We start from the raw sequence: 24,381 nt of genomic DNA on the forward strand, positions 1-24,381 counted from the left end.
ACACTCTCAATAGTGAAGAAGATTTTTTCTCTGGTTTTCGCAACCTCAAATGGAACGATCCCATAGAATGAAGAAGAAGAATTAACCTTAAAATTAATGCAGTATCATTTGTTTGAATAAATGTTTTAAAAAATTCGAAGTGAAACGCTTCTTTCCGCAAGATGAACGATTTGCCAACCATTGTTGTCGTAAGTTCAAGCAACACAAAACCCAAATCTCTTATAAAACTTATCACCAAAGAAACCCCAACTGAGCTTCCATCGGGGCTGTTTAAGCAACCATGGAAAATAGGTAAAATATTATCTGGTTTTGGGACTGTGCTCAGCGTTGTTCCTTTCAGACACCAAATACTATTCGGCAATAGTGAACCTGATTGGAGTGGCCGAATTGTTTGAATTTAGTGAAGATTTTTTAAACCAAATCGAGGCATTGATAATACACATGGATTCCAATAAGGGTTCTGGTCTGGATGACCTGAAGCAATGGGAGAAGCTCGAGACAGAGAGTGACCCCGAGGCAAATACCTCTCACTAGACTCCCACATCAAAAATAAGAAATTGATCTTTTTGTAGATTAAACTGTTGATAGCCAATTACTGCAATGAAGAAACGAAAATTACCAGGAGCGACGCAGTAACGTGGTGCTTAAATAAAGGATTTGAGTTCGTCGAGTTGTATCCATCAGACATGCAAACTATTCAAAACTCGGATGAAGATATAATTATAGAAAAGTTTGGAGTGAATCGAGTCATTGAAGCCTTAGAAGTATGGGCAAACTGATTAATACACAACGCGCTTTTAATTCCAACTGTTTTATAATGTTTATCAGGCGCATACGTGGTCAAATTTGGTATTGAAGAAAATGAAAAATCCAAGTTCACAGACGACAGGCAGTTCCAAATGTTGCAGTCAAGTTGTAGCTCCAATGATGGTAGAAAAGTCTGATGACTTGCCAGGTAAATAATTTCATATGAGCAGCGGGGGCACGGTACTGGGTGGAAGATTACGGCTAACTGGAGTGTAGAGTGTAACTTTGAAATTATTGTTTCATGCGATTCGTTGCACAAGATGTTTCCAACAATTCGTGGCATATCAAACTCATGTTTTTTTTTAAGGAACACCCTGTATCAATATGTCGCGATTGGTTCTCTTACAAATAAGGACAATTTTAATCTATTGTTTATTGGGTTTGCAGAAATAGCACTAGAGGTGTGCTAAACAGTTATTTTTCCGTAWCTGGTAACAACGTTGCAGTTCCACTTTGGAATAGGCTCATGCTACTTCTACTACTACTACTCAATCATGCTACTTTTTTTGCGAATGCTTTTTACTAAGTCTAATTCTTCGCTCGTTTATGATAGCAACCGCTTTGCAAAATAATCTCTCGCATGGTACGGAAGTAGCTACAATGTTAAATTTCAATTTTACTAATTTTGAAGTGAGAAGGTAATTGGCATCTAWGTATCTTTTCATTTCTAACATTAAAAATCAATGACAATTAATAAATATCGCATAAAAATTAAAGAACCTATTTAAAAAATCCTTATGTTTTTTTGTTGATGAAACAAGTCAACAAACAAATATTGAAAAATGGAATAATCTTCTCCTTGTCTATCTTTTAACTGGACTTCCTCTGTTTGATGGGGCACCACACGAGTGTTATTAAGTCAACAATAACTTTAAATAATCCACATTAAAAAAAAACGCTTTCAAACAAAAATGCGTGTTTTGCAAACCTAGACGAATTTAAACCCGAGTTAAGTTAATCAGAGAAATCCCTTTTTAAAAAAGATTTATTAGAGATTGTCTGCGAACAGTACTTTATACTTTAGACTAAGAATGCTGAATTATATCATCACCGCAACTAAACAATATTTGGCTTGTTTTTAATATTTCGATTATGGTTTTTGGGGAACAGAACCAGTAATTCTTATAGGTGAAAAAGTGATAAACACAATCATTCACACAACTAAACATTTTTTCGGTTTTATGAGACGGTTCCAAAAATAACCTGTTAACTCGGCTACCTGTAACTGCGGTTACATGTTACACATTTGGAACACTGTTATTTTAGCGGCTACACTAAATACCTAATAGACCATACCTAATAGGCACCTAAAATATATATTTCTGAAAAAAAATGTTTACAGACGAATTCTTGGGAGAAGACGATTTTACGGAACTGTTTACACACTTGCATATGATGAAAGACAGTTTGCAGTCCCTACCAATCAGCCAGCGAAAGCAGTGTGCAGAACAGATGGTAACCGCCTTCTGGAAAGCTATAGGAGATGAAGACGAGTCATTGGATAACATATAAAGTAAGAATCTGGACAGTGGACTTAGCACAAAAACTCAAACAAAAAAAAAGAACTTCGAAAGAATAATTAATTTTCTTTCAACTACTTTTTTATAAGGTACGAAAAAAGATACCTTTTTGATGTTATTCGGAGAATTCTATTATTGTTTGTTTTCGCAACAGATAGAAATAAGTCTTTAAATTAGGAAAAACGTATTTATCAATTTAGTGATGTTCTACAAAATATTGTTCAAACTTATTAAAACAAAAACTCTGCGTGTGAAATGTATGTATTTATTTAATTTAGGGTTGAAACGAAATATATAAATGGAGTATAGACAACTGAGTAACATTTGTGTTATTGTTGTGTTAAAGCTATTGTTGCATAGAAAAACTACATTGTAATCGTGTTTAAGCCTTGTAAAAACCCATCAAAGGTCGATTTAAATTGTTAAACTATAAATGATTTGTGATTTAAAGAGTTAAATCACAGTTCATTTATGGCTTGTTCTAATTTCATTCTGTATAAACATGAGGAAAATGACAGTAGACTCCTAAATTCAAATAAAATCTTTATAGTGTAAATAATGGCAAAAGTTGATAATATACAAAGAATTCTACAAATATAAAACTTAAATACCTACAATTAATTTTACAGCCATGAGTGTTTAATGATTAGATGATACTTATGTCCTAATGTTTAAATAATTTAACTGAGCATTAGACCTACACGTAGAATTGCTAGGGGGCTCGACGCAATTAAAACATTTTATTCCAATAATTTCAATAATAATATTTCAATTTTCCGAGTCAAAGACTTTCAGTTAGAAAAAAAGAATGTATCTCTTGAGGATATTCAATATTGCTATTCAAACAATATTATGAAAGTTGGAAAATATGCAAATGTGCATGATAGCACCTAATCATTTGGCGTGACTAGTGACGATACAACAGAATTAATTCAACTGGTAAGATGTCTTTACAACCTTCATTTGAATACTAAATAGATAATAAACCCTGTATTTAGTTGAAGTTTTGATTAGACGTAGTTAAAATTTCAGTTAACCTTCGAAAGTTTAAATATATTCAATCATGCTGTGCAGATTATTAGCAATTGTTTGCCGAGAGATTCAAACTGACTCAGCGGTGATTACGAGTAGTCCAAGCCTCTAAAAATTCAATGTAATAACAAGATAATTTGTGATCCGGCGGTATAATGCGTCTCATTAACATGACTTAAATAAGTACTAACAAAATCAACAACGACTTACATAGAAAAATATATAAGATACTTAAAAATATTTTCACGTAAAAGAACGCAAATCTACATATAAACATGTACAAAAAATAATCCTATTTAGCTAGCTACCTACAACTACCATAAATATCGCTTAAAGTGTGCAAAAATATACACGGATGCAAAAATTGTAAGCTTGTGGTTTACTAAGTTTGCTGAGTATTAGATTTTACCCTTTTTGCACCCTCGATGCGATGTAGATGATATAAATATTAATATTATTAATCGGTACTGTGTCGCATTATAAAAACCTACTGAAGAATACTGATTTAGAAATAAGTAAAAGTTTCTCATTTCAAGAGAGAGTTGGCTTATCTAAAATGGATTCACCGTTTTGCTGATTAAACTCACTAAGTTTGTCTAAATCAGGCAAAATATGAAACAGCAAAAAATCTAACCCATTTTAAAGAAATATGAAACAAGAGGCTATAATCTTTTGCAAGTAGACTTTTCACATCAATTATAAAATTGAATAAATGCATTTTTAATGTTAATTGAATGATGATTGTTAGATGAATAATGAATAGTCAGTATATCTAATTCACAGATTCACATAAAATCGTATATTTTTTTTGAAATGCCTTTTTGAAGACAACACTGGTTTTTGCAATATAAATTAAATATCACTGCAACATTTACATTTTTGTTGGAATTTAAAACGCTTCTTGCGCCTTATATTTGCAAATAAACCTTTGTGGTGTGGTTACCGAGTCTAAAAGTGTAAACTATTTTTTATGTTTCAAGATTGTTCGAAAGTACGTATGTATGTATGTACTTCAGTATGATAAGAAATCGTTCATCCATATTAATGTTATGGAGCAAAAAATATGTTAATAGGCGGTAATTCGATAATTCTCATAAAAATTACATAATTTTTCACTCTAAGAGGATGTTTTCCTTGAAGATTCTCATTAAATTTATGCACCGCTTGAAAATCTATCGTCAAATCATGTTAGTCAAATGAGCAGCAGAATTCTATACGTAAATGAAGACTTTTTAAGCCAAAGGTCTATTGGGAAATTGTTGCAATTTTCCAAAAAGAAATAGGGAAATTGAGAAGCAGTTAAAGATTCTATTGCTAGTAAAAAGATTAAATTTAAAGTTGGAATTGAAATAGAAAGATTTGGACAGTATAAATATTTAGCGTGAGTTAGGGTAAGCAACTGTACGAAAACATCGACTAGATTCATTGGTTATTTAACCATACAAGATATGTCAGTGTTAATACGGTACTGTGAGTGTTATTGAATTATTAAATCTAATGTATACAACAATGTAGCCTGCCAGCATCCACATTACGGAGGACAAGCTATACAGCACGCAAACTAGTTGCACTTCTTTGTTCAAATATGTCAAGACATGCTAAATTCTACTCTAACAGAAACATAAAAAAAACTGAAATGAGTCAAGTGTTTCATGTTGCAAAAAATGCTGTACAAAGTATTTCATAACATTCGAGTTTCCCGCTTATCTTGGTAACGACGTCGGATTCTTGCACACTGAGCCAGAGGAACCATTCTTAGCAGTAATATTTTGTTTTAGATCGTGTTTTCGGTTTGTGGCGGCGCTGTCATACATATTCGAGCGGTGTCTTTTTACCCCGGCATTTTTTGTCCAGCAGTCGTTCAAACAGTTTTTTGAATTCCGAAAACACCCATACTGATGATGATAAACCCACTAAGAATGCCATATCTAGAAGCAAAGTATTTCCTTGTTAACAGATGATTTTGCTTATCGGAGATGATAAGTGCTTTAAAAAGTATTCGTTCATATCAAATTTGCAATTAAATTTAACTGAATATTTTCTCAGTTCTTCAGTTTATTTTCAACGTTTCAGGTTACTGGTTCTTTATTCAGCTTCCACAAAAATTGCACTATTTCGACCATGACCAAAAAAACAGAGTTCACTTACCTAACGCTGTAAGAGCTTCAGTCTGAAACACTCCTTGAAGCGGAGGCACGTAAACCACCAAAAGTTGTCCTAAAACACAAGCTCCAACCGCTACCAAGAAAAAAGTGTTTGAAAAGAGGCCAATTTGGAAAACACTTTTTGTTTGCGACCGGTATGAAAGGGCGTTCCACATGTCGAAAAACACGAAACATGTAAAGGTCATTGTAGTATCGCGCGCCGTTACTCCATCCGCTGTCATCTGAAAGAAACCTTATTGTTTAATACTCAATAGAAGAAAATCTTATGGTTTTTACCTCTTTATTAAACACCCATAGAGTGCCGGCTACAATAAAAGTCGCCGATAGAAGCACGTTGAGTATAAGTTTTTTAGTTATCATTGGTTCCTTTGTGTCCCGGGATTTTTGCTTCACTACATCATCACTCACTGGCTCCACTCCTAAACTTTGGGCCGGCGGCCCATCCATCAAAATATTAATCCATAAAATCTAAAAAAGAGAATCAATTTAGGAATTAAAGCAACTCGTCACATTACTCGAAGCCACTTACTTGCATAGCATTTAGCGGATTGGGGATGTCCATAATAGTGGCCAAGGCAACAAGCGCTAAAGCCGCTATTGAAGTCGATAGTTGGAATCCGACAAAGTTGCGAATATTGTGGAATATGCTTTTGCCTTCTTCAATTGCGGCTCTGGAAAATTACAAATCAACATATAGTTTATCGGGTAAATAAATATTTCCGTATTACTGGAAGCTCGGCAAGGTTGAGAAATTAACAAAGCTGCTTACATAATTGTGTAGAAGTCATCGTCCACTAAAATCATATCAGCAGCTTCTTTGCATACGTCTGTCCCATTTTTGCCCATAGCAATTCCAATGTCGGCCTTTTTTAGTGCGACACCATCGTTCACTCCATCGCCAGTCATTCCAACAATATATCCAGACCTTCAACAAAATAGCAATAAAGCATCCATTTGCTTACTCTGGCTTGCCGTTACCTTTGGAGCGACTTCACAATAGACAGTTTGTTTTTGGGCGACACCCTGTAGAAAACAGTGGCGTGCGGAACCGCTGCATCTAATTCGGTTTCCGAAAATGAGTCCAACTGTTCTCCACTCAGCACATTGGATGGCTGAGTCTGAAGACCAATAGATTGAGCTGAAATAATTCAAACCTTGAATGATGTTAATGGGACAAGAGGAAAGCTTTTACCTATGGCAACGGCTGTTTCAGCAGCATCTCCAGTTACCATTTTGACTTGGACTCCAGACTCAGTTAGTATGTTGATTGCTTCGCGTACCATTGGTCGAGGTGGATCGCAAATGCCAACAATGCCCATATAAGTTAGATTCGTTAGACTGTCACCTGAAAAAACATTATTGTTTAAATACAGTCTTTTGATTGTTTAAATACAACATTTTTGTTAATAGTCATAGCAAAAACGCCCGGCGGGGCCACAAAAAAAGCGATATTGCGCATAGTCATTCTATGGGACAATCGTCGGCGATTCCACCTAACAAAGAACAGCTTTGCATCAAAAACCCGTCGCTTTCGCGTCGACACAGTATCAACAGTATCCGGCATAGTTCCGAAGATCGACTAAACATACCGGGCTAACGGAACGTCGTGTTCTTCTTCAATTCTTCAACTTCCATCGAATGCTTCGTCAACAACAAGAAAAATCGGGGATCGAAGGGGAAGCAATACATCTGTACGCACTATCCAAAAGATCATAAAGAAATGTCCAAACTTAAAAATAAGAAGCCTTTGCTTCTTGCACGTCAAGAACGTTTAGAGATTTCAGGCATTCACCGTAACTGGTCAGAAGAATGGAAAAATGCCGTTTTCGCGGATGAAAAGAAGATTAACCCGAATGGTCCTGATGGTTTCCAATATTGAATCAATTCATTGCCTCATCGAATGTTAGTAGTCATTGAGAAGCAGGGAGGGCATACCAAATATTAACAAGTATTAGGTTTAAATGTTGTGTTCTAAGTTAATTCTAAAATATGAGAGTATTCAAGTGTCGCGGTAAAAATAACAATCAAAATCATTAGGTGAGAGTTTCATTAGTGTTGCATACTATATACTGAGAGAATGATAAATTGTCCTTAACTAACCTTTTGCTAAAGCGATTACTCTTAGTCCCTTCTTGCCAATTTCCGTACATTCAGCAGTGAATTCGGCGTTCTTTTCGGGTGTTAGGGGTTGAACAGCGCCTGAAATTAACGCCCATGATCAGTTAATTTTACTGTTTGTTCTGTCGTGCTTATTTACCATTTACGCAATATCCGTTACAGTTGGGCAAGATTTTTTCAAGAGCGCCTTTAGCGAAAAATATTTCGCCTTTGTTCGCTTCGTATTTTGAAACGCACTTTACGGCCATCATTTTTTGTTCTGACGAGAAAGGATATTCTTGCAATCTAAACAGAATTATTTATCATAAATACCAGTTCAGTAGTATTAGATTTAGTAACAAAAACGTAGATGCAACTGTTTAAAACGCAGTAAATACGAATATTCAACAAAGGCAGTTTACCTCACATATCTGTCGGCTACGTTATACAAGCCGTGTTTCATTGCTGCCGCCAATAGGGCTCCTTCAGTCGGTTGTCCCATCAGATTTTCATCGGATATTAATGCGTTATTTGCCACGGCACCGACCTGGAAAAACATTGAATAAATCTCTGCCCGAACCAAAGCAATACACTTTCTAATGCAACTAATCGATTAAAAAGAGCAGCAATCAAGTACTAACCTCTAGCAACTTAGCTACACTGTCTCTAGCTTTTTCAGGATAATCGCACTTGTGCAATAGAACCTGGCCGTGATCATTGTAGCCAGCCCCTGAAAGCTCAGCAATATATCCATCCGAAGTTACTAGCACAGTTGCAGTCATTTCATTTCGAGTAATCGTTCCTGTCTTATCACTGCATATCACGTTTACACAACCTAAGAGACAAAATAAAATAACTTCTGCATATGAAGTATTTTTTTACCGAAAAGTTACTCTCGAACTTCATTTTCGTAGTTACATTAGAACATTAGCGAGCTTTTGATTTTGATAATAGAGTATCGGCGTTGCGTTTATCGGTCTGCATTTCTTCTCAATCAGTGACAATATAGATATTTGAACTCATATCGCGTGAAATTTGTCATTAATGCTTAACACTTTAGTTTGGATGTTATGCCTTTGAGACTCACCGAGTGTTTCTACTGTGGGTAATTTCTTCACTATAGCCTTTCGTTTGGCCATTCGCATTACTCCTAATGCCAAAGTTACCGTCACCACGATGGGCAAACCTGGAAACAAACATGATGGCTATTAAGGATATTCTGCAAAGATGAAAAAAATATAAGAAATTACGATTTTTAGTAGGTTCAAGCTTTGATGCCTGGTAAATGAGGTGAAAAAAACCTGTTTCTTATGTCTAAGCAAATGTTCGTTACCTGCTAACTATTCCATCGCAAAAACTTTAAAAAAAATAAAACACTTCTATACCTTCGGGTATAGCTGCAACTGCCAAACTAACACCAATCTGGAACATTTCCAGTAGGACTTTCCCTTGCCACCAACCAATTAATAAAATAACAGCAATTATGGCAAAAGAGTACAGCGATAATTGGGTTCCAAGTGCGTCCATAGATTTCTGCAGAGGCGTTTTGGGTGCTTTTTCTTCTTGCATCATCTTGAACACTGAGCCGAATTCGCTGTTGGTCCCTGTGCTCACCACAATACCCTAACAACAGAAAAATGGTTAAAAATACATACCAAGTAGTGTCATGAATAAATAAGGAACTTAAAAAAAACATAATTACCCTGCCATTTCCTGCTCGAACCAATGTGCCCATAAACGCAATGTTGGTGTTGGACGCGTGAGCTCCATTCGGCCTCAATACTAAGTCGGTGTTTTTCCTAATAAGAACAGGGCAATTATACATTATTACTACTGATATTACTGGAGATTAGCTCTACATAAACATTTTTACGGCATTTTTAAACGGGCTGATAAATGAAAACTAATTTGGAATCAATATTCTGGGGAGCGCGCAAAAAACTTCAAATCATGAATGGTGTCTAAAATCCAGACTTGTTTTCATGCTCTTAATCTAATTATTTTTGGCCTATATAAATTAAAAACATTCAGCAATATACCTAGATGGTTCAGTTTCGCCTGTAAAGCTACTTTCATCAATGAGTAAATCCGTGGTGTTAAACAGCCGCAGGTCGGCTGGAACTCGATCGCCCACATTCAACAAAACGATGTCTCCAGGAACTAATTCCCGGGCAAGAAAAGTGTCGGGTGTTCCTTCACGAATACTAAACAAAAGGGTAAAACAATTAGATTCATCGATCAGAACAACATTAGTTGGTTTCCGCACCAATGGCAAGCTGGCGGCACTAATTTTGTTAACTCCTGAAGACTCTTCTCCGACCGATACTCCTGCACAAAAGCCACCGTTACCACAATGATGATTGCACAGGTGATGCTGATGGCATCGTCCAACTGTTGCATGGCGCCGGACACAACGGCCGAAGCCAGCAACAGCAGAATTAGGGGATTTTTGAACTGTTCCAAGTATTTCTTCCATGGAGGATCTTCGACTGTTACCGAAAACTCGTTGTAGCTGAAAATTAACAAATCAAATTTTAATAAGTAAAATTATCGATAAAAACAGAACCTTTTTTTTATTTCAGTTTACCATCAACATTCGGTTGTTTAATTATACAAGTTTAATTTTTACTTATACAAGCAAAGTTCTTAAGTGGTGCGTCGCTTCGTAGATTTAAAAAATACTGCTAGGAGGGTTAAGAATTTGAGCCTATTTGAGGACAAATATTCATAGTTAGTTAGGAAAAAGTTACGTTATTTCGATGTTTTCATTCTTTCCATAAAAATTATTTGAAATGGATGGATGAAAATGTATAATATAGAATACAAATGAGGATTTTTTAGCGTCCGAAAATATTGAAATGAAGGAATAATTTTTGTAGCTTAAACGGACCAATAATTTTTGGAGTAACAAAACTCAAGTTACGTGAAATGACTAAATATATACAGGGAGTTTCCATTAAAAATTAGTGCAAATTTCAATTAAAAAATAGTCTTCAAATGCTCTATTTGGGATAGCTAGAGTACCACCTTAAATATATATACACAAGATAATTTTCCTAAAATGGCCAACATACGAATGAAATTCTCTATAGTTTTAGCGTTTTTCATCCAAATAATTGGATTTGTATATTGCGATTGGCCTGAAAAAGACCCATTTTACCAAAATCATTTAACGTTTATTTTCACCTTAAACTCTACGCCCAAATTTGACCTGCAAAACGAATCAATATTTAGATTAGATATTATTTAAATTGCTGCAAATTGCTTATGAACGTTTAGCGCTGCGACGTGGATAAATACAATGTGTACCAAACCTGAGAAAATATATTATGTGCCAAAACACTTTCATATTAAATTTAATTATTTTTAAAATTGCGTGTCGCTTTTATGGAAATAATTATTTTAGAATGTTCCTTGTATTCGAATTGCAAAAAAAAACGTTTGGAAGAACGCAGTCCAATCCAACATTCAAATTTATAGTTTACTTTAGCAAATATCGTCACTACCATGTAATAAATTTTAATATAAGAATCAAATAATGTTAATTATACAAAATTAGGAAGCAAAGCAGCGAAGGTGAAAAAGTGAAAACCGTTATGTAGTAAAACATGAGAAAATCTACAATACAAATAAATTTGGAAAAAATCTACAAAAACTAATTTAGAGAAAGCATACAATACCCTATAAAAGCCAAAATATTCATTTAAATGATAATCCGATTCAATACTGATTATGTGTAGTTTTGTCAACATTTAAATTCAAATAATACCCAGGATTAGAAAACAGCTATACATTGGGGAGATATGCATTCATTCAATTCGAAGAATGACTTGTAAATAATGTACCCAAAAGGTAGCACGGATTAAATAATAATTGGGCAATAGGATAACGCCATTGAAATTGAATAAACAGCCAATTCGAGTATTAACAAAAAATATGATTTTGAATAAAAAATGCACATTAATGAGCCTTGAAATTCACGTTCATTCAAGTCAAGCATTTTGTGTTCGTCTGTCTAGGAATAATATTTGATACTCGTATTTCCTTCGTGATCTTAAATCTATTCTGTAGTTGCCCGTTAATATGTAAAAAATCTGTTTTTTTCCTCGTCCTGAAAATAGTTGAGATTAATATTGGAGTAAATGGTGGTCTAAATCGAACAAAACTATGTACGAAGGAAAGTGAAATAACAATTTTAAGATCAGAATTTACCAAACGCTTTTAGCAATTAGGTACTCGATAAAAATTTAAGTCAAGAAGGAATCAAATCTAATTTGAAAAAATTGTGTTTTTGATATATTTAAGCGTCGACAGGCAAAAAAACAACATAAAGTTTAAAAGTAAAATTTATCAACCAGTTTTTTGAACTGTGAGGAAACTTCAAAGGCGACCAGCATATAAATCTAGTTAAAAAGTTTGAAAAGTTTCCCTGAAATCAACAAGAAAGAATCCTCCAAACTAAAAAAGCAAACGGGAAAAAACAGCGCTTTTGAAACTTTCCATGACACGAGGATTTAATGGGAATGAGGCTGCATTCCGAAAGTAATTACTTTTATTAAATATAATAAGTAAATTGCGGTCTTAAATTGAATGCTGGCAAATTTAATTGATGCCATCCCAATTGATGCTGGTGTTAATGGAATTTTTTAAATTAGCTCACGATTCTCACCCAGATAATTGTCTTCTTTTGGTCGCATCCTGCCAGGTTAGTCCTTTCTCTACGTCCACGTCCAATCTTTGAGCGACTTCCTCATAAGATAAGCTGCTGGCTTCGCTGGCCGCGACCCAGTTTATCGTCGAAGTGTCGTCCTGAATACAAATTAAAATTGCAAAAAAAACACGAAAAAAAAATCAAGTAGAAAAAAATAGGTCAAGGTCAGTAAAATTGGTAATTTATTGCGGCTTCATGTAGCAGCCGACGATAATCAAGATAGAACTAGCGTATCCAATCACCCGGTGTACGGTTTGTGTTTTTTTTTCAGAATCCGGAAACGCCGCCAATTTGCTAATCAACTTCAATTGTAAAAATGCAGCTTTGCGAGGATTTCCCACAATTTCGGACTGATATTCTTCATTGTCTATTTGCAAAGGGTATTAAGTTCAGGAACACACCAGTTCTGTTTTGATCTATAAATATTTATAACATGGCATCGTTTAATCCGTGTGCAAATTGTAGTGAAATAGCAAATGGCAAAAACGCAACATGCTGTTTACATGTTTGATACATTTATGCAACTGGGCTTATGACGTTGATGCGAATGATTCAACTGAATTGAATTCTACTATTTCCATTTAAGAAGAAAATGTTGTACGATGGTTCTACGAATCTTCTCTTATTATTAGATCTGAAACCTTCTCTTCTATTAACTCTCGAAGTATGCAGGGCATCATTTAACGAACACTCTATATCGCACATCCAGCCATAAACAATTCAAAATTAGAACAAAACGAACGGTAATTGAGCAAAAACCGTATTCGCCACAGCACTTCCTAAACCTGTAATTCGCTTCTAATTTGTATTGCTGAACATTTTTTTAAATTTAATTGTACTGACGTTGATTCGTTTCATGCTTGTTGCTTGTGTAGATAACTCAATACCTGCAATTTGGAAATATTTACTTTTGGTTTTTATTCGCTTTTCAATTTCTCAACTGCATAATATTGAACACCGTTCAATTTTGCTATGAATTCGGATTAATTCTGCGTACAAACAATAGAGGAAGTACATATTTATGGCCTACTGTGTTTGATTAAACGGTGATGTAAATCCTCAAACAATAAGACGTTACATGTTGATAAAAATCTGACAATAGCATTGAGACGAAGCTGCAAAATAAAAGCGAGATGCTACAAAATAAAATAATAAAATAATTCAACGCATTTATTATGGAAGAAGTAATATTTGCAATTTTCACTATTGCCCGACACAGTGAGTGGTTCCAGCAAGAAAACCGCACTACAGTTATTAAGGATAATAATGCCGTTCTATATTAGCAGGAAGTAAGCTCGCTTCAAAATTTATGTAACTTTGTTTAACATATTTAATATGTTCTAATTTGATACATTGTCGACGTTGCCGAATCAGTTGGTACTTTGTTTGACCCGTATCAACAATAACAACAAACGAAAGACAACGATGATAATTAAAAATAACTAAAAATAAAATACAGCATTCCTCAACAGTCTTAAATTGAATATTTTCAAATCAACAAGATATCAAACCGTTATTAAGGCAAACAAATTAATCGACCGTGCGACAAAATGCAATAAACGGTTCGCACTCCAATAAATCTCGAGTAACAATTTTTTATTAACCATTGATATGAACGAATTAACCATTAGCGTGTCTTTCCAGAATAATAACGAACCACAAATGAAAATCAAATAAGTTAGACCTTCGTCAAACTGACGAGTTTTTAGAGATTTTAGGTCGTTGTGAAAAAGTATTTCCCCCTGACGTTTCGCAAGCACAAGTGGTTTACATCTTCAGAGGTGGTGAAGAATTCCTTTCCACCACCGGTACTTTCCAAGAGCCGGAAAAACTCAGCAGTTTTATCAACAAATAAATAATTTACCTTAAATAGAACAGAAACAGAAGTTAAAGTATCGGACAGAAGAAATAACCAGAACCTTAAAAATATCAAGAAAACAAACGAAAATACAGGGTTCAATGCAGCGATTTTCTTCTGACGAAAACACATCGGAAAACATGTCGGTTTTTAAAAAACTACAACTCGATGCTAGCAAAATATTTTAAAAATAAACCTCCTTCCTGGTGATAAATGGAGTAGAATAAATCTAGGATATTAGGGGAAAAAAGACTAGAATAAGATCTAAATAAATCAACAAATGTAACTAACCCGAGAGCGCCAAATTAAACCTTCTTTAAGCGAAAAAACTGATTCACCCCATTCTGAGCTCGATTATAAATAATTGTAAATTCTCTAGAAGCAATAATTAATGTTAGATTTGGTTTTGTCAGCTCATCCAGAAATCCTGATCACCTTCAACGTTAGAAGTAAAAAAGTTTGGCTTAATCGCCAATTTTTTAAACCCATTAAAATTGTCGTTCATCTTGAACTATAAATTATAAATATTAAGGCTTGAAAATAGTGGATGATTTTAACTTTAACTTAAAAGGATTTAACTTTAACAAAATGTAAGTAACTACTTAAATAAATAACCTATGTTTATGTATATGCAACTTCAGCATAATTAAATAGCAACAAAGTGTGCAGTAATCTGAAATAATAGCTTTGGTGATGCGAATTATAAATACAGGTTTTATAAGAATCTACAACAAGATTTTGTTTTATAATACACCAAAACGTTCATTAATCATACGATTGAATACTGAAATTAAACTTAAAAAATATGTTCAACATTGCAACATTACAAGAAAATGCACTTACATCCGTTGAACTCTCAATCACACACGGTAAAACACTATAATTCTGCCCATTAACTTTTACAAAAATCCTTTTCAGCCTAAGTAGCATCTGCACTTCAACTACTACTAGACTGTAAAGTAAGTCTTCAAATAATCTTTAACATTTTGACTTTATAATGTAACACAAAAACATCTTTTTAGAATTAACATGAAAGCAATGCATATCATGCTTGCAATTAGTTAACATTTTACATAAACATTTTGCTTTATCTGCATTCGAAACGGTTTTTATTCGTGCTTATCCAAAAGTTTCAATTAGAATATTTTTTCACGTTTGCTACTTAACTATGTTTTTAAAGAATTAGTAAATAGATAAGTGTATAAATTTAAGTTCAATATAGTGAAGTGATGCAGCAACATCAAAAAAGGTGTTTCAGAATCATCCGGAGTTTATTTTGGAATCGCTGCTGGCTAAACAATTACATAGAATTAAGACTCTTGCGTCAGTGGTAAAGTAAGTAATTCTTATCAGTTTTGGATTACAAGAAAACATGATGACAACTCAATGCTGCGGAAAAGTGTAAAATTGTAAAACACAAACCATCATATAAAAAAACATTCATGATTTTTTTTAACACAGTTGAGTATTGTAATGTTTGGACGCATCACCCGCACTTAAATCCGCCTAAATCTAATAGGTACACCAACAAAAATAATCTTCAACTAACCTTAATCTCTTTTTTTGAAAAGGGCCAACACATTTTTCCGCACATCCTAAGAACCGTTGCTTGAACAACTCGTATGGAAATTCACTGTTTGGATGGAATGGAACCAACCTACATTTTTTTATCGACTGATTGCCGTGGAAATTATCAAACACAACTCGGAAAGAAAAACCAAATGAATGCAACGCTATTATCGAAAAATTGTCGGTTTGTTGGTTGATTGAATTTTACGATGTTAGCAGTTGCTTTCACTGAAGAAACGAACTAATAGCCCGCTCTCATTTTGCAAAATGAGGTTTTAAATAGGAGGACCGAGCGTTTATCTTCCAACAATGTTGACTCTCGGCTACTGTATGATCTGCTTGATGCTCGATGGGTTTAGGTAATTAAACAAACGCTTAATACCTTGATGCTGTAGACTAAAGCTGATTTATTGAAAGGTGGGGACTGGGGAGGACTATTTATGGAAGAGAATCCATTTTAAAATGCAATCCACACTTCTGGAAAAACGGTTTATGTTTACCAAGAGCATTTACATTAAGAGTTTTAAAAAGTTATAATAAATCCTACAAAAAATACAAAAATTTACTAAAATAGCTACTAAAAAATGTTGGAATGCGATTAGTTTTACAAATTATTCTTCTTAGCATTTGCATTGTAAAACAGTATGAATGAAAATGTCCTATGATTATATAAAAGGCATGTATTCTAATGGTGTGCTAATCTTGAGCTAATTTTAATACAAACTGCATATGAACAGATCAGCTGCAGACCACAGGAAAAAAATACGTTTTTTGTAAAGTGAGCTTTTGATCAATTAGATTCTCTTGACCACGCCACTATCAAGAATCGAAATACAGAACATGTTTTACCACTCTGTATATAAAGGAATTCGCTGCTTTTACACAGTCATTTTTTATTCAAAAATTTGCATTGTAAACCACCGTGATTGATCGTATCGACTTAAGATTTCAAATATGTAATAGCGATATAAATTACATTGACATGTTATGTTAAATTATAATAAAATGTTAAATTGATTAAACAAAAAAAAACAAGTAACAAACTTAAATGTTCTTCTTCCACTTCAGATGCTTTAATATCTCGCGGTACGTTTGATCCCGGAAAATTGTTTCTATTTGTTTTTTATATCTTGCTACTTAAAATATAGTGTTTTATTTTCTTTTAATATACCCAATTTTTAAGCTTCTGATGCGTCTCTTACTTTTAAGTATATTTAAGTTTTGTTTTCATAAACTTTTCCTTTCTCTAGAAAACGGTTTTTTTATCGAAGTAAAACAAAAGTACTTTTTTTAGTTTAAGCTTCAACTTATTTAAAAATGGTTGTCCGATGTGTTGACAATACAAGGTATTAAAAATGAGCATTCATGTGTAGAAGAAGCTCGCGGTAAAATGAGTTCAAATAAATTACTTAAAGTACTACAAGTAGGTACTTAAAACATTTATAGGAACTTTTCATGCTTTTTTAAAGCCCTGCAAACGTATCCGCAAACATGCCCACATTCTTCTGGACACCCTGTATATTAATTGTTACGAAACTCTTCTGACAAATGCCATCGTTTGCAAATTTAAATATGCAAAATACGCCATGCAACAAGCGACAGAATTTCATCAGATTAAAGAGAAAAAAATGGAAACACTAAAGAAATATTTATATAAACAGTCCAATATTGAATGATCTGGTGTTCCCCTACTCTTGAAAAGTAAATTTAAAAAATAAAAATATATAGTATACATATAAGAGTATTTGAAACAACGATGTTCAGTTGAAAGGAAATAAGGCGATTTCTAAAAGTGAGATTCTTAAGGGCTTCTAATTCAAGACAAAATTGCGTCTTTTTCATACTTTCTCAATCACCAAATGGTTTGAAAAAGGTAAAATTCAAACTAGAAATAAATTGCACATTGTTAGGCCATTTTCGTTTCATAAGAAGTACCAAATCCCTATCAGACTTTTCGCCGAAAACATCATTTAATTTAGCTTTTGTTCAGTGAGTTCAACGTCTTGCCATATTCAGATAAATAAACCACACATTTACTTAAAATTGAGTGTGTTATTTAAAAAATAGAGTATACTTTATTGAAGTAAGCACACTTGTTTGCGGACAGTCGCACCACAAATACTAGAAACATAAAAAACTTTAAACGTATAAATCTTTTAAAGGATATTTCTGTGCGAAGGGAAGGCTTAATGTGAATATGAAAAGTAAAACGACCGAACTTTTCCAGCGCAGGAAATCCGCGTGTGACCCCATGAAAACACGAGCAAAGCTTTTCTAGAAAAGTGCCGTTTAACTTGAACTTTTCCATAAATTAGGTGATGAAACATTTTCTTTGTTTCGAACTCGATTCCTAACCAGAAAGGAACAGTAGAAGTTTTCGAAATGTACCATAAAACGACGGAAATTTTTATTAAAAAAATGACTAGTGCCACCGAAAGTATACGGCCGAAACTAAATTACCGGCCATCATCAATTAATTGTGGCACAATTTTCTCAATGGAATAATGTGCTTCAAAGCTCCGTCGTGGGAGCCATGGAGTAGCGTGTCTGAAAATGGTTGTTGATTGGCCGTTTTGGCCAGGCTAAGTGGTTAATCGCTGCTAGAAATGGAGGAAGGCATGACACATACAAGGCGGTACCAAACAACAACAAGCAAAACTCAATTAACTAACGTAAAAAACAACTTTTTATATTGCTTGACGAAGAACTTTCCACAACAGTTGAAGCAATAATAATAAGTAAGGCAAGACGATAGAAAACATTCAAACGTATTCATTCAACGAATCATCTTTCTCTTGAATGTTTCAGGGTTTAAAAGTGTTTTCAAAAAGTCAATTCGCCATCGATGGCTTTAACAACAATAAACATCTACCCAAAACATTTTAAAACCTAACTGGAATGAAGACAATAAAAGTTACCAAAAAAAGTTACCGGGATGTACGAAGAAAAACAAAAATATTTCAAACGGTGAAAACAGCAACGAACTCCTCAAATGAAATTTTGAGCAATTAAAACCTAAAACTAACAAATGTAATCGATTGGTTGAATTATATGGCCATTTATGCAGACTATTCGTTAAAAAGAAGACGTAAACATGACAAAAATAGATTGCCCTCGCTCGCAACCGAAACTCTCGCAATCCCTTTTTTTCGAGCCAATAGAATCTTCACATGCTTTTACCACTACAACGCTGAATCACCCTATAAATATTGATGCCAACCATCTGATTTTAAGAAATTTGCAATCCCGTTTGCGCAAAATTCTTAAGAAGTCATACCAGTAAGATACAATAACTTTCGAATCAATCGATCTTAAAAGCCATATTTTCAAAACGGGTTATTTAAGTGGTGCAGTCGGTAGGATTATGTAGCGCTTCAAATGAGGTTTGGATATCGAATTAAAAGTGCAGCATGTGGTTTCAACCCTAGCACAGAACATTAGTAGATGCCTATTTGCTGTTTTGCATGACTGGTCAGAAATAGTTTTTCTTTTTCTTTTTAACATGTTCGTTTATGAAAACGCCGACCTGAAAAATGATCAATATAATGCCTATACTTTGTGTTGAAATTGCATATTGTATGTGTGTTTTCATTCATTTTGCTTTATATTTCTTTTTTTTTTAGTATACGAAACTCTTCTACACAAAGAGGTAACAAACTTGAAATTGGAAATTGGAAAATTGGAATTCAAGCTATAAGTTACATTATCGAAAATTGATCGCCTTTTTTAATAAACTCACTAATCTGGCACACTAAACTGGCGCTTCGGCCCCTAAGCACAATCTGAAGAACTTCGGAAGTTCTTCACGACGTATTAAAACGGCTGTTGGTCAAAAATATACAGATGCAGTATTAAAAATATTTATCACCCGGCAGTTGCGGCGTTTCCCGCATACTAACTGAAGATACAGTAGATGAGTGCGGGAAAACGCATAAACGCTCGAATAAAAGTGAAAGAAACAAACAAAAAATATCAAGACGATTTAAAAGTAAATAATTGCATGTGAATCGCAATTTTTTCAAATACGTACTTTGCCGCATGCTATACGGAAAAGTAAAGCTTTCGACGACAAAATGTGTGTTGAAAAGTGTGCCATCGAATTTGCTCATAGAAAAACATTTGCAATCTGTAACTTCATATTTCGAAAACACTCATATTTTGTCTCCTTTGGAAGACTGGTATTTCTGTTATTCAATAACTGCCCTTAGACGTAAAAAATGCCAACTTTGAATCAAATCGTACAATGATGGTATGAAAATTGTGTCCTATGATGGCCAGTCAATTGACTCCAAAATCAAAAAATACTTTTCAGTTTCTTTCAACAAAGTCGGCTGTTTGGAAATGTGCCCTTCATTATAATAAATTACAGTGCAAACCTTGCAAAAATAAACAAAATATGTTATTACCAAATCAAACACACAATTAATGAAGTGATTGATCAAATCATTAATATTAATGAAAAACAAAGACACATTTTGCAATCAGAAATATTAATTTATTGCTACGCACTAAACATCTAATATTTAATACTAGTGTAATACAGGGTACAGTTTTGCGTCATTTAGTAATAAAAAAAGATATTTTGCAAGAGGGACTAGTTTTTGCACCTTATCTACGACAAACGTGCAGAAAATATCTAGATAATAAAAGCTGAAACAATAGTGCAATAATAAAACGTCGGTAAGATTTAAGTCGGATGGTTCTGGTGAATAATCGAATTTACGTAAATTGACATTTGGCACACGGGTTTGTTTGCCATGGGGTATCGTGTGGAAAATTGACCTTCCAACAATCAAATCAGTTGAGCTTAAAGCTCAACACACTGTTTCAACGTTAACGAAGTATTATTTATCACCATAGAATTAGCAGAGTTCCCTAACGAGTCTAAATTACATACATTTAAGAATAATTTTTCCAAAAAACACATTGTGATAAAGCGTATTTCTGGGCAATTAACGGGAGAAACCTATTATAATGAAATAGCTAGTACCTATACAATACTGCCACATGCTCATAACATCGGTTCGTGTGATAACTGCTAATGTCCCTACTAGTTGTATTGGGCCAGTTTTTATCTATTTTAATACATTGCCAATTGGTGTAATACAAATCGCCGCTAAAATATACCTTTCCTACACCATAACTGCTGCGTTAGTAAGGAAGGAAACTTCATTTTGTTACTTGAATAAAGATTTTTAATTACCATTAAGTCCAGTACGAAGGATTCAGTTTTTACAAGCAGTAGCTACCCAACTATTCAATTCATTCAGCGATTCCCTTTACTATTATGATACATTTTTTACACTATTCAATGCGCAGAATAATATTTACATCGATCAAATATTCGAAACTAACAAGTTGAGATGTCCTACGAATATTACTGAAGCGTAAAGAAATTAATGCAAAAAATTAGCATGAAATGGCCGATTTTCTTCATCAACTGAGCAGACTGAATTTTTGATTTAACATTTTCGAGGTGAAACCCATGAATAAATATAAAATTATAATTAATCCAATTGTATGGTATTGAAATATAGATATCATTGCTTATGGTGCGTAATATTGTTTGTGCTCTATTGAACCTACTGAACACTTTTGAAAACAATTATCGCAATTATTAATAAACCTTTCCTGACGTGAAAATTTTGATTGAACTCGGTTCCAGTCGTTCCAGTAGTCATGATTTACGTCAAGCATATTATGTGAGTTTTGTACTGAGATAAATCAAGTAGATATTAATATTCGCAATAAATGTTACAATTTTGTGTAAGAGTGCGCTGCACATTTTCTAACACAATGCTTTTCGTGAAGGATAATGCGAACGCTACTTGCCAAACTACAAGAAATCGATACCGTTGCTGGAAGAAATGCATCAAAACTAGGAAGGACAAAAAATAATGTTTCTCTAACTGAATATTTACTGAACATGTAAATCTGTACTCAATACGGCGTTGATAATTATCCAAATAGACTGCGAGACCAGAGCCGATTATGTGGCAACCCATATACCCAAACCTAGCACCACTTGACTTGTTCTTTTGGGCACCTAAAATCTATTGCTTTAATAATGAATTTGTCTTAAGTCTTGTTTGTGCAATATTTTCAGACAATTAGAACCCTAATATTGTTACTTTTACCATATTATTATATCACATTATAAGTTTGTCAGTAACGGAACCGAAATTTAAAAAAAAACGTCTTTCAAACTCATTTTGTTGAATATTTATTTTTTTGCATTCCTTATAATTGTGTCCCGTAACCGATAATCAGTTTCATAAAACAGAAAATTCTATAAATTTTCGGGTGAGTGTTTTGCTACAATTTATCTTCCTTACGATTTCTACAGTTGAATTTAAATTCGAAAATTATTATTTTTAATATGGTCCAGTTTGGTACCATACATTATCATAATCAAGACGATTCTCTTAAAAGGCTTGCTGGAACGGTTCATTTTGTAAATTTTTGATTCTGCATTGATTCCATTTTACTAACTATTTAAAAGAGCTGTAACTACACTATTTTTTTATTTTTCGTGTATTTTTGAATTGAAATTTTGCATACCGTTTTGCCTCTGTTATCCTCAAAGTGTTTATGATGTATCATCAAGCATAGAAAATTGTTTTTATCATTTTCAATTGTAAATTTTATGGTAATGTGACGGCGTTTAAATTTATCAAAACTATTAAATTGAATTTTATCTTCTTACAGGCGCATTATTCAGTCCGCCACAACGATTAAAAATAGAAACTTGTAATTTAGATTGCAATAAAAGGTTTCCAATAGTTGACCGTATAATAATACAATTGATTATCATTAACCCATTCTTACTTGAAGATATTCGAGCAATTTAAATTAGGAAACAGTCAGAACGAAATGGATTTTAAATTGAGTTGCATGAAACTCCATAAAATTAACATGAATCATGAATGTTCGGTTTATATTGTCATAATGGCGAATGCAACACGTATATCTTAAATACAGTTTTCAATTATTCCACATAAAAATCAAAACATTTTTACTTTCTTAAACCCTATTACGTATTTATCCACAATCAAACAAAAAATTTGAAAAATGTTTGTGATACTTTGATAAAACCCATAAAATATAATCGCTTATAGATATTTAAAATCCAAGTTGATATGATAAAGTTAAACCGCATACTATTTCTGGTAAAATTTGTTTTAATTGCAGCATACCAAAAAAGTTCACTTAGATGAAGCCTGAACCAACTAAAAAGCTTGCAATTGAGTAACTGAAATAATGGTACCTACTATGCAAATACTATCTAGTTATTCACCAAGAAATCACCACGTAATCGAACTTATAGTGGTAAAATCATTTAACTAGGAATGTCAATTTGCACTTGAAATACTCTCTATGAATATTCCAAGGATTTGTTAGCGCCAATTTTTTCACAAGGCATGTAAAATATGAAGCTAGTAAGCAATCCGTAAACTTGGTTTTCATTTAAATGGCTCTAGTTATTCTTAACATGTCATTAAGATATTTTTTAAGATTTCAAACAATTCACTGTAGCCAAACATAATAATGCCGATTTTCCGTTCTAATTATTAATAGTTGTGTTCTTGTAACCTAGAATCAAATATGAATGTAACTTTCTTCTAAAGCTGCTAAATTTCCAATTTAAGTCATTTGAAAAAATCCACGCATATAGACCACATTAATATTCATAAATAACAACAAATGCAAAATCAATTGATTCTGTTGTATATGGATTAGACTTAAATGAAACAAGTACCATAAGTATTGATTAGATTTGTTAATGATAACTGCAGAACGAAACGATAATGTACGGAAGTAGCTAAAATCACCTTAGCGCTTACAAAGACGACACAGACAGGCAACAAGGTGAAGCGAAAATGTTTATTCAACTAAAGATAAGGCTCCGAAGACGAAAATTTGCTTACCGAATTCCGATGAATAGTCAAGTGAGACACATCTTTGTATGAATACAGCGGTAATTGCTGATACTTGGTCTTGGAATACTTTTTCTTCATCATTGTCAAAAATGTGTTCACTCACCCAAAAGGATTTACTATAGATTTTTCACATATTTTTCGAAAATTTTGTATATTATTTTTGTTGAACGTATACGAAATGACGACAGTGGTGACGACAGTCCCCAGCTGATGTTGACACTGGCGAAAACAGAGACAAGTCTCTGGGCGAAAAGTATCAGATGAATATGGTTTGGTGTTTATCTTTTGTGCAAATCACAGTTTGCAGATATGTGGCAACCTAGCTCGAAAGGCTTTAACATAAACTTAACTACAATTTTCAAGTATTTTAGTGGACAAATTTGAGTACACCTACTTTAAGGAGCTTGTCAGGAAATTGGTTTTTTTGTTTAAATCGGCCTGAAAATTAACTGAAATGGTTTTGCCGAAATTAGTCCCTTTAGACTGTACTTAAAAAAAGTGTTTCCACTTACCTGATACAATTTTTGCATGAGATTCTCATAGAGTGATTCGCCACATTCCAGTACATAGCTCAAACTCATATTCTGTTAAATTACTGCTTAAAATTTCGTTTAAGTTACTTACTGTGATGAGCGACAAGGTTTTTTTAATGGATTTTTTTCGTTTTTGTGACAAGAATTTA

The 24,381-nt window shown here is 33.6% G+C and overlaps 2 protein-coding genes and 1 long non-coding RNA gene across 6 annotated transcripts; 2 read left to right on the top strand and 1 right to left on the bottom strand.

The window, feature by feature from the left end:
* Positions 1 to 27: 27 nt before the first annotated feature.
* Positions 28 to 2,644, top strand: LOC109543254 (alpha- and gamma-adaptin-binding protein p34). The gene is made up of 5 exons (XM_019912874.2): positions 28 to 291; positions 341 to 516; positions 573 to 764; positions 829 to 955; positions 2,150 to 2,644. Exons 1-5 carry the CDS (start codon positions 162 to 164, stop codon positions 2,317 to 2,319), a joined length of 795 nt encoding a protein of 264 aa, XP_019768433.2. The 5' UTR covers positions 28 to 161; the 3' UTR covers positions 2,320 to 2,644.
* Positions 2,579 to 24,381, bottom strand: LOC109543251 (calcium-transporting ATPase type 2C member 1). Of its 4 annotated transcripts, none has more exons than XM_048670628.1 (18): positions 24,212 to 24,381; positions 12,291 to 12,430; positions 9,888 to 10,133; positions 9,661 to 9,825; positions 9,324 to 9,420; positions 9,007 to 9,244; positions 8,709 to 8,807; positions 8,263 to 8,456; positions 8,044 to 8,168; positions 7,782 to 7,927; positions 7,625 to 7,723; positions 6,717 to 6,869; positions 6,503 to 6,662; positions 6,294 to 6,449; positions 6,054 to 6,195; positions 5,801 to 5,992; positions 5,508 to 5,745; positions 2,579 to 5,287 (listed from the first exon to the last, which is right to left on the bottom strand). In XM_048670628.1, the coding sequence occupies exons 1-18, from the start codon at positions 24,278 to 24,280 to the stop codon at positions 5,166 to 5,168; spliced, it is 2,781 nt and encodes a 926-aa protein (XP_048526585.1). In that variant the 5' UTR covers positions 24,281 to 24,381; the 3' UTR covers positions 2,579 to 5,165. The 4 variants fall into 4 exon arrangements, with proteins under 4 accessions (XP_048526585.1, XP_048526583.1, XP_048526586.1 ...); XM_048670626.1 differs by lacking the exon at positions 24,212 to 24,381 and adding an exon at positions 23,688 to 23,931; XM_048670629.1 differs by lacking the exon at positions 24,212 to 24,381 and adding an exon at positions 15,740 to 16,082.
* Positions 16,034 to 16,448, top strand: LOC125505858. The gene is made up of 2 exons (XR_007282493.1): positions 16,034 to 16,118; positions 16,177 to 16,448. It is a non-coding gene; the product is annotated as an uncharacterized LOC125505858 (long non-coding RNA).

Source organism: Dendroctonus ponderosae, unplaced genomic scaffold (assembly GCF_020466585.1).
Source record: "Dendroctonus ponderosae isolate FM_Combo_2020 unplaced genomic scaffold, Dpon_F_20191213v2 Dpon_F_20191213_1, whole genome shotgun sequence".
Classification (NCBI taxonomy): domain Eukaryota; kingdom Metazoa; phylum Arthropoda; class Insecta; order Coleoptera; family Curculionidae; genus Dendroctonus; species Dendroctonus ponderosae.